We start from the raw sequence: 10921 nt of genomic DNA, 5'->3' as shown, positions 1-10921 counted from the left end.
CAGCTACCAGGCCAGTTTGAAGATGGCACCGTTCGAAGCCCTGTATGGCCGGAGATGCAGGACACCCTTGAACTGATCCCAACCAGGAGAAAGACAGGTGTATGGCCCTGACTTAGTGGCAGAAGCCGAAGAGCAAGTAAAGGTAATTCACGCAAATCTCAAGGCTGCCCAATCTCGACAGAAGAGTTACTCCGACCGGAGGAGAAGACCCCTGCAGTTCGACCTTGGTGATCATGTGTACCTTCGAGTATCCCCGACCAAAGGAGTGCAACGGTTTGGAATCAAAGGCAAGTTAGCTCCCCGCTATATTGGCCCTTATGAGATTGTGGAGATATGTGGACCCGTTGATTATCGGATCCAACTCCCAGAACAGCTATCGGCCATACACAATGTTTTCCATGTGTCTCAACTGAAGAAATGTGTCCGAGTTCCAGCAGAGATCTTAGAGCAAGAACAGCTTCAGGTAGAGCCCGACCTGACCTATGCCGAGTACCCAGATCGAGTTCTTGACCAAAAGGAAAGGCACACCCGACGCCAAGTGGTAAAGATGTACAAGATCCTCTGGAGAAACCACACCGAAGATGAAGCAACATGGGAAACGGACGAATATCTGAACAAGCGTTTCCCAGGTTTTCTATCCCATCAAGGAGGTAAGGACAGCACACCCCCTTGATCCCTGAATCTCGGGACGAGATTCTTTTTAAGAGGGGTATGCTGTAACGACCAACCCCTAAACCTCCCGAGTTAATCTAATCGGAGCCCTTTTTCCTTAGTCATCTGTCTTGCTTGACCGCGCCTAAGTGCTCAGCTATCCGCCTGGTTCCGACCCCTGAGATCCGACCCCTCCCCGCTTCGTTCCTCCCCCGACCCCGGCCAGCGCAGCCCACCGTCGGATCCTGCTAGTCTTCCTCAACCATCCGTTCTATCCACCGGTGGACCCGTGAGATCTTTTCTCAGATCCTCCGCGACAGCCGCACTCGAGTTGCATGCCCGCTTCAGAGTCTCCCTGCCGCGTGGCTTGTCTTCTCCGACGCCAGCCGCTCAGTTTTGTCTCTGGCAAGCGACCGAGTGGTTTCTCGCGCCTCTTTTCCCCAATGGCAGCGGAAGCTCCTCTACACCCCTTTCTGCAGAGCCTCGCCTCCCGCGCCCATCATCACGCCGCCAGATCCCGGCCCCAGAGCCCGATGTCACTCGTCTTTTCCGTCCCTTCAGCCACAGTCGCGTCGCCCGGTCTCCGCTACCCGACGATTCCTCCACCGCCAACCCCGACCGCGGCCGCGACAGCTCCTTTCCCCCGCCTTGTCAGAAGCCGCCCGACAATCTGTTGTTCCGCGCTCTCGCCCGCGCCCGCAGCTGCCTGTCCTCTCACCTGAGCGCCCTTGATTCTAGCGCCGTTAAACCGGTCGCTTCTATAAAATCTTCCGCACGGCGACGCTCGCTTTCCACCAAATCTCAACCACCGGTCTACCGCCCCTACGCCGCCCTGACGACAGAACGCAATGATCACTGGCGTCACCCCCGGAGTTCTGCAGCACCGCCCTCTTCGCTCAATCGCCGCCCCGGCAGAGCACTCCATTGTTTCTCCCCAGCCTTCGCGCCACTCCCCTTCTCTCTCTCCCGCGCCGCTTCCTTCTCCGTTCCAGCAGCTATAAAAGGAATGCCCCAGTCACCGGAGTTCCTTCCGCCGTTGTTGCCTTCAGCCTTCTCTCGCTCCCTGCTCAAGCTCTTAGCGCCAACCACCAAGTTCTTCAGGAATTCTTCTCTCAGATTCTCTCTCAGTTTTCTCCAAGTCACCCCGCAGCTTGCTCCTTCGTGCTGCGTAAAAGCTCTCTTGTGATCTGCAAGAAGCACCGCCGCTGCTGTAGCAGTCCCAGTCTTAGCCCTTGCTCGAAGCTTTAGACCTTCCGCCCAAGTCTGCTTCTTCCCGACCCCGAGCTTTCCTTTCAGGAAGAAGGTGAGTTGCCGACCCCAGTCCGCCTCGCCCGACCCCTCCTATCCGCCCGACCCCGGTTCTGTCTCGCCCGACCCTATCTGTTCCGCCGACCCTTATCCGCCTCGCCCGAGGGTTCGGCTGTGATCTTTTCTTCAACCCGAGGGTGTATGTGTAAAACTTGGGAACCCTTCAGCGCTTGCGTCTAAGGACCCCTAGTATATCACATCCTCTAGTTTAAGAATCAGATCATAAGTTCTTTTCCAACCCTTGCCTCTTGATCATCGCTAGCTCTCTTGAACCTCCCCACCCTCCTGCTCTTTGTCGCAAGTTTCTGGGCTCAGGCGAGCCAGTGTTGCTGTTGAAATAACTGTCTAAGCTAACCCTTGCATTGCATTCGTACAGAGCTGCACCTCGCCGACGGCTTCTATGAGTTGCACCCGGCGCCAGAAGAAGAAGCTGTAGCCGAGTTCCTGCCCGCGGAAGCCGAAGTCGCCCCAGAAGTCGAGCCGTTTCCCTCCTCTTTGCTTGAAGGCAAGCCCCGGTTGCATGGAAGTCCTATGTGTTTTACCAGACTTGCGCATGCCTTCTGTAACATGCTTGTGCATTTACGTATAGGAGTTGTATGAAACCCTAGATGCATGACTTAGTGTCCCCATGATCTGAGCACTAACTGTTGGACCGAGTAGATGCATGGCTTAACTAGGAGACGGTAAAAGCCGAGTGATTTCCTGTCACTCACGAGTTGTAGGAGTTGCTTGTTTACTCTCCTGTTACAACTATAAGGACGATGGACGGGGCAGGGTTGGGTAACTCTTTGGTGGATGGTTTGTTGCCCCGTCTGTCTATGAAATTTTTGCTAAGGCCCGACAGTGGTGGTGTTCGTGATCAAGTGTTTGAAAGTACTAGCCTCATACTTAGTATGGGATGAGGAAGCCTAGTACCGGATTGAACCTAGACGTGAGCGGTCGCCCCATTGTTCTTGGAACGGAGTTTCCCCTGCTGATTGTCACACGTGGTGGCAAGCGTGGTCACGGGACGGTAGAGGCCGGGTCTGTGGAACCTTGCACCAAAGGAAATGGGCCCGACACAGGTTAGGGGATTGATGGGGATGGCCGACACAGGAAGCGACCTCCGGGTGCGAGGATGTCGTGAGGCTAGGTTCACCATGCATGGTTAAAGAACTCGAATCGATTCTTCTGCCTCTCACAGTTTGAGATTGCTTGATCGCTATGTCACCCTGAGTAAATGAGGAATCTGATGATGGCAAAGTTGTTGTTATATCTACACATCTTGTTTGGCTCTATGATTGCTTAGAATAGATCGCACCACCTAGACTGGTAAATGAACCTAGAATCGGAGCTAAAACTTGAAAATAGGGTTACTTAGTGCTTTTGGCAAACAACCCCTCAGCCAAAAAGCCTTGCATGTCTAGATGGAGGAGTAGCTCACTCCTATCGGTTAAGTCTTGTTGAGCTTAGTAGCTCAGCCTTGTTGTGGCTCCTGTTTTTCAGGTGAGGTTGCTGCGCCCGACCCCTCTCTTGCTGGCGCTTGGCCGCCCCAGCTTCCGCCAGGCTGGACGGTCGAGTGGGATCCCTCCTCGGACGGCGAGGAAAGGAACCAGTGATATCCCGGTTGGCCTCACCAGGGATGTCCGACCCCGACGAAGTCTTCCGCTAGTGTTTTCTTTGTTGTTCTTTTGAATCTTGTAAAACTCTGATATTGGATTTTATGGCCGAACTAAATGGGTAAACTTGTTTAATTCAGTGGACTCGTTGTATTCTCTAGAACCTCTCACCTTCACGTGGGTTGCTAAACTCGATCCTTTCTAAGTGGTTAAATCGGAGGAAATCCGACGGCACTTCGTGTTAACTCGGCTTAGGCAGGAGTGTCGCATGTTAGGCGGCTTAACCCTGTCTAAATCAAGCTAATCCGAAGTGGATCCGCCACATCGAGTTCTCGCGATCACCTTCGAGTTCTTGGTCTCGCAATCCTCTCTGCCTACAAATCAACCACTTGGGTAACCCTCTGGTGGACTGCCGGGCTCCTAAATCCGACAGTTAGCACGCCAGGTAGGAGTGATTATGAGATCCTCCCTAGCGAGCTCGATGGCATCCCGCCCCGGCGTCATCTTCCTCGAGAGCATGAAAAATTTCCTCGCCAACCCGATCCAGCTCCGCTAGCATGCTGGTGCACTCTAACTCCATCGCCTCCTCCACCGACTCGGTGTCCGTCGCCAGCTCAGCGTTCATCGGATCTACTTCGACGGAGCAAAACCTCCACCCGAGGATCATCACGCTGCTTGCCCAGTAGGTCGACGATCTCTCTCTCTCTCTCTCTCTCTCTCTCTCTCTCTCTCCCTCTCCCCAAGAGGATCCCGCACATCCTTGCTACGACCCTCCTACCCACGCCCTCCAACCTAATCGTGGGGCTAGATCACATCAGCGACACCATCGCTGAGTGCATTGATCTCTCTGAGGCAGTGCTACACTCAACAAGGTTGGCGCAGGGTCCTTCCCTCACCCCCTTTTGTCTAAGGAACTTGGCTGCCACGTTTTCCGTGAAACTCACATAGTCCCTCCAGATCCAATCTGGAGACCCACCCACACCCGCCCAGTTTGTGGACTGTGGTGAGTTCCAGGTCCCCCGCATCGTCCTGACTCTGAATGCCTATGGAAGCAACAACGAGAGCAACTCCTCCACGCCAGATCGCGAAGCCTTCGTGGTCTCTACTAATGATCCACTTAGAGATAGCAAAACCTCTTCTCAGGAAGCAGGCCACAACGCCAAAAACCAGGAGCGTGCAGTACGGCACCAACAAGAGAAAGACCAGAAACAACCTGCTGCTAACATGGAGGCAGCAGGCGACCAGCGCCGACCACCGCACGCCAACGATGGCGACAACGCCAACCAGGACGGTGCCCGACAGGCGCCCTGCACGCGCCCACATTCTACAAGCCGACCTCGAGGAGGCTGGCCACAACGTCTTCACCACACCCCAGGCTAACCTGGGGGCTGCCTTCGCCGACCTGAAAAACCTTCCAGACTCAGAGCCACTCCAATAGATCCAAGCATGTATCCGCGTCACAAACACCCAGATTGAAGAGTGGGCCCACAGCCGGTTAGCATACTCCCGGTCCACAGCTACCTAGCACTCTAGAAGCTGATCCAAGCATAGCAAATCCGGCAACAATCGGGGTGACAACGACAACCGTGCGGAAGGTCGGCTGGAGCCCGTCCGTGGAGAAGAGGTAGAGCAACCCGCCAACGACGACCATCAACTCGACAACCACGACAACCGCCGCCACGGTAGGAGAGGCGACGGCGAGGACCGTGGCAGACAAGGTCAGCAACGTGAACTCTGTGAAGAGTTACGTGACCGCCGCGACCTCCACGCCGACCTCAACAACCGCCACCAAGAGTGCGAAGAGGTCGAGCTCCGCCACCGCACCGAGTACGACCGTGACGGCGCTCCTAGATCTGCCGCGATGCGGAACGGGAGGACTGCCAACAAGAAGAAGACAAGATGCGTCACCGCGTCGACTAAGACCGCATGTACAGCACCCCTGAAGACGCCTACGTCCTGCCCAGGCGCAACAACAGTGGATGCCCAAGGGCACCACCCGTCGTGTACAACCTTGAAGATGACGACGACACGGCAATCGACGGTTTCGCTGCCTTCACTCCCCACCTCAGAGCCATTGTTCAAGCCAGCCATCAACGACAAGTACGATGGCTGCTTCGACCCCACCATATGGCTTAAAATGTACAGTACCGCGGTGAAAGCTGCCAACAGCACCTACGACCTGATGGCCGCCTACTTCCCGGTGGTGATGGGTCCCGCACCTCTCCTGTGGCTAGAGAACCTCCCACCGAACAACATCGACAGCTGGGGTCAGCTCGCTAGGGCTTTCACCCAGAACTATCAGGCTACGTACAGCTGACTTGGTAACATGGAGAATCTTGGGCAAGTCCGCCAGCGGAAGAACGAAACTCTCCAAGAGTACGCCAACCATTTTTTCGAGAACCGCAATAGGCTGGCCGGTGTCGAGGACCGCAACATCATCTAGTAATTTTGCTCCAGCCTGATGAACTGCACCATGTTCTGCAAGTTGTATGAGGCTGCCCCCAAGACGGTCAGGCAGATTATGCAGGTTGTCAACACCTAGGCAGACATAGAGGAGGCGGCGACAGTACAATTCCAGGACGACAAGCATCACCAGAACGACAACTACGAACAACCGACCCATGAAGAGCACCAAGCATGATCGGAGTCTTCCCGACTTCGAAAAAGGGCCCCCGAGGTCCTCACTGCTGAAGCTGACCCTACCAGGCCGACCACCTTCCTCCGGGAAGAGTTTGACGACACCCCCCAACATTCCGTGCCCCTTCCATAAGGATGCACATCATAATCTTCGGGACTACACAGTGCTCAAGAAAGAGCTCGGCGCCCTGCTAGAGTACAAGTGACCCCGCTGCAACGACTAACATCAGGACGACAATTGTCGCGACTACCACCACCGCAATGACCGTTATCATCACGGCAACCATCGCCATGACAACTGCTACCCCGGCTTCCACCGCCATGACGATCGCGATGATTGCGACAACCACCGACGCGATGACCGGAATGATCAGCACAAGGAGGAGCGCCACGACCAGCCTACCCCAGGCGCCGACCAGAACGGGGAGTTCCAACAACCGGACCGTCAGGTCAACATCATCGTGGGCGGCCCCAAGGCATTCTGCAGCACATGCAAGCACAAGCTTCACCAGCGAGAGGTGCATTTCATCTCCATACAGCTAGTCCAGTATCTGCACTGGTCAAAGCAGCCCATAACCTTCTCCAGGGAAGATCATTGGGTACACATTCCAGATCTCAGGTCCTACCCATTGGTGGTTTGCCCAACCATAGACTGAGCTCTCCTCCCCAAAGGCAATGGGCTCAACATCATCTTCACAGAAACCCTAAAGTGCATGGACTTCAACTTCGAACAGCTTCAACCCTGCGAAGACCCCTTCTACGACATCGTGCCCGGCAAAGGATCCTATCCTATTGGTCGAGTCATCTTGCCAGTCACCTTTGGCATGCCCAACAACTACCGTACGGAGCACCTCACCTTTGAGGTGGCCAACTTCAAGACTTCATACCATGCCATCTTTAGCAAGCCCATGCTAGCAAGGTTTATGGCGATCCCACACCACACCTACCTCGTCCTCAAGGTGCTAGCTCCAAATAGTGTCCTTTCTATCTATGGCGACATCGAGACATCCTACAAGTGTGACATGGAGGCAGTACAGCTTGCTGAAGCCCTGGACTACTCGACCAAGGCCAACGCCATGCTCGCCGAGGCCCAGAAGGTGGACAAGGACTAGCTCACGATCCCAAAGATGGAGCCGACGCCCACAGCGTTGTAGCCCGACCCCAAGGCCAAGAAGATCTGCCTCAGCTTGGAAGACCCGACCAAGATGGCCCTCATAGGGTCCAACCTCTCCACCAAATAGGAACTCGCACTCACCAGTTTCCTCCGGGAAAGCTTGGACATATTTGCGTGTAAGCCATCTGATATGCCCGGTATCCTGCGGGAGCTGGATGAGCACTCCTTGGACTTGAGCAAGACAGGAAGACCGGTCAAGCAAAATCTTCACAGTTTCACCCAAGATCGTAAGGAGGCCATTAGGGTAGAACTCAAAAGGCACTTAGCCATCGAATTCATCCGTGAATGTAAGCACCCTGACTGGTTAGCAAATCTATTCCTTGTAAAAAAAAGAAAACCAGTGAATGGAGAATGTGGTATCGATTACACCGACCTCAACAAGCACTGCCCTAAAGACCCCTTCCCTCTTCCGCGCATCGACCAGGTCATAGATTCTATGGCTGGGAGCATCCTACTGTGCTTCCTTGACTGCTACTCGGGCTATCACCAGATCACTCTCAATCCTACTGACCAAGACAAGACAGCGTTCATAACGCCCTTCGGCATCTACTGCTACAACACCATAACCTTCGAGTTAAAAAATTCTAGCGCCACCTACCAAAAGGCAATTCAGGGTTGCCTCACGACATAGCTACATAGGAACATCAAGGCCTACGTCGACGATGTGGTTGTCTAGACAGAGGATGAGGAGAGCTTCATAGCCAGCCTCACAGAAACCTTCAACAGCCTCCGAGCCTACCACTGGAAACTTAACCCGAACAAATGTGTCTTTAGCGTCCGACCTGGAAAGCTCCTGGGCTTCATGGTCAGCCAGCATGGCATCGAAGCAAACCCCGTCAAGGTGGACGCAATCAGAAACATGGTGAAACCAGCTAACAAGAAATACATCATGAAGCTTACTGGCATGATGGCGGCCCTAAGCCGCTTCATCAGCAAACTCGACGAAAAGGGTCTGCCCTTCTTCAAGCTGCTCAAAAGGTGGACAAGTTCGAGTGGGATGACAAGGCCAACAAGGCACTCGAAGAGCTCAAATCTTTCCTCACCACTCCCCCCTTCATGACGGCCCTGGCCGACCAAGAGACGTTATACCTCTACATCTCTGCAGTGATGCACGTTGTCAGCATCGTGCTAGTTGTGGAACACGAAGAGTCCGACCATGCACACACGGTGCAACGACCGGTGTACTACGTCAATGAGGTCCTCAGTGACTCCAAGGTTTGCTACACACAGGTTCAAAAAATGCTCTACGCAGTTCTAATCTCGTCTAGAAAGCTGCACCATTACTTCTAGGCACACAAGATCCGAGTGGTACCCTTGTACCCAATCGGCAAAATCCTCCACAATAGGGTGTCAACGGCCGAGTTGTCAAGTGGTTCGTACATCTCGGCGAGTTCGACCTCGATTTCTTCTTGCATCATGCGATCAAGTCGCAGATCCTGGTCGACTGGAGAGAGATCTAGAAGCCGTCCTCCCTGGAGAGGCCAGAACACTGGACTATATACTTTGACGGTGCCCTCAACCTCAAAGGAGCCGGCGCGGGGGTCCTCTTCATATCCTCCAAAGGAGAGCAACTCAAGTACGTCCTCCAGATCCACTACAAGGCCACCAACAACGACGCCGAGTACGAAGCTCTCATCCACAGCCTCCGCATCGCCATCTCCCTTAGGATCAAGCGCATCCTTGTGTACGACAACTCCAAGGTTGTCATCAAGTGTCAACAAGAATTGGGACTGCACCAAGGAGACCATGGATGCTTACTGCATGGAAATCCGCAAACTTGAGGCCCACTTCGATTGTCTTGAGTTCCTCCATGTCCATAGGGAACACAATGTCGCCGCCGACGTCCGGTCCAAGCTCGGCTCAAGGCGTGCACAAGTCTCGGTCGGTGTCTTCGTACAAGATCTCCGAAAACCTTCCATCAAGATTTTGGACCTAGACCAAGTCAATGACAGTGCTGAGGCTTCGGCCGACCTAGCTCCTACTGACGCCATGATGATTGAGGTAGAAGAAGACTGGCGCGCTCGATTCATAGCCTTGATCACCGACCAGTTGGCGCCAGAGGACAAAATAGAACATAAGAAATTAGCTCGATGCAGTGCAAACTACATCGTCATTGGCAAGGAGCTCTACAGAAAAGTTGTATCTACAGGCATCTTGATGAAGTGCATTCTGCGTAGCGAGGGCATTGACCTCCTTCACGAGATCAACTCGGGCATATGCGGGAACCACGCTGCCTCAGGCACTTTGGTCAGCAAGGCGTTTCACTCTAGTTTCTACTGGCCAACGGTGGTATCCGATGCATAGGAGCTCATCCAAAGGTGCAAAGGATGTTAGTTCTTGTCCAAGCAGCAACATCTATTGACCTAAGCCCTGCGCACCATTCCACCATCCTAGGCCTTCGCATGCTGGGGGTATGATATGGTCAGACCTTTCAAGACCACTCCAAGCAGCTACACCTATATCTTCATGGTAGTTGACAAATTCACCAAGTGGATTGAGGTCAAGGCTGTCACCAGCATTGAGTCGGCTAAAGTTGCTCAATTCATGGAGGAAATCACACACCGCTTTGGAGTGCCAAATAGAATCATCACCAACCTTGGCAAGCAGTTCAAAAACTCCGAGTTCTGGGGCTTTTGCCAGGACAACCTTATCGATGTGTACTACTCCTCAATAGCGCACCCGCACTGCAACGAATAGGTCGAACATGCGAATAGGATGGTCCTCCAGTCCCTCAAGTCTCGCATCTTCGACGACACGTCCAAGTACGCCACCAAGTGGCTACGTGAGATATCCTATCTTATCTGGGGCCTATGGACCTAGAAAAGCCGGGCTACCGGCTACACCCCTTTCTTCATGGTGTACGACTCAGAGGCCATCCTGACATCCGACGTGGCTTTTGGCGCCCCCCACATCTAGTACTATGAGGAAGGCAAGGTAGAAACAAGTCAGTGGGTCAACATTGACAGCCTCGAGGAGCACCGAGTGGCGGCACTCATACAACACACACGTCATGAGTAGCAGATACGGCACTACCATGATCGGAATGTCAGAGAATGCTCCTTCAACATCGGCAATTTGGTGCTTCGCTGGATCCAGTCCACCAAGGACATGCACAAGCTAGCCGCCCCTGGGAGGGCCCCTTCATCGTTAAAAAAGTGATCCAGCCAGGCACCTATCGACTCCAATGGGCAGATGACTCAGGCGTCCCCAATCCGTGGAACATCGAGCACCTATGGCGCTTCTACCCTTAGGTCTGAAAATCTATGTACTCTATTTCCCTTTTTATTGAATGAATAAAACCTCCGAGGTTCTTTGCATACCTTTTGCCTTACTGTTCTTTTGCACGAACTGTTCCTAATGCTCAGGGGTTGTCCAACTTGTTTGACAAACCACTCGCTCTAAAGCTCGGGGGCTTCCCCCAGGCACCAACCTCTGGGTTTCGCATCCTTCTCCTCCCCCTCTCAAGGCAATATGACTAACTCGTGTTGTCGACGTTCTAGCTTGCGAAACCTAGAAAACATTGTGTTCACCCCTCCTACAAGCTCGAGATCTG

General features: G+C 53.6%; 1 protein-coding gene across 1 annotated transcript; it reads left to right on the top strand.

The window, feature by feature from the left end:
* Nucleotides 1-6907: 6907 nt before the first annotated feature.
* LOC106804468 lies at nucleotides 6908-7306 on the top strand. Its single transcript, XM_014805634.1, has one exon. It carries the CDS (start codon nucleotides 6908-6910, stop codon nucleotides 7304-7306), a length of 399 nt encoding a protein of 132 aa, XP_014661120.1.
* The last annotated feature ends 3615 nt before the right edge of the window (nucleotides 7307-10921 follow it).

Source organism: Setaria italica, chromosome VIII, assembly GCF_000263155.2.
Source record: "Setaria italica strain Yugu1 chromosome VIII, Setaria_italica_v2.0, whole genome shotgun sequence".
NCBI classification, from domain to species: Eukaryota; Viridiplantae; Streptophyta; class Magnoliopsida; order Poales; family Poaceae; genus Setaria; species Setaria italica.
The sequence above is the reverse complement of the archived record's forward strand: the minus strand, read 5'-3'. Positions and strand labels throughout refer to the sequence as shown.

Bases quoted from the DNA above. Each gene is read 5' to 3' on its own strand.
- LOC106804468 (XM_014805634.1), top strand. From the start codon at position 6,908: ATGGACTTCAACTTCGAACAGCTTCAACCCTGCGAAGACCCCTTCTAC.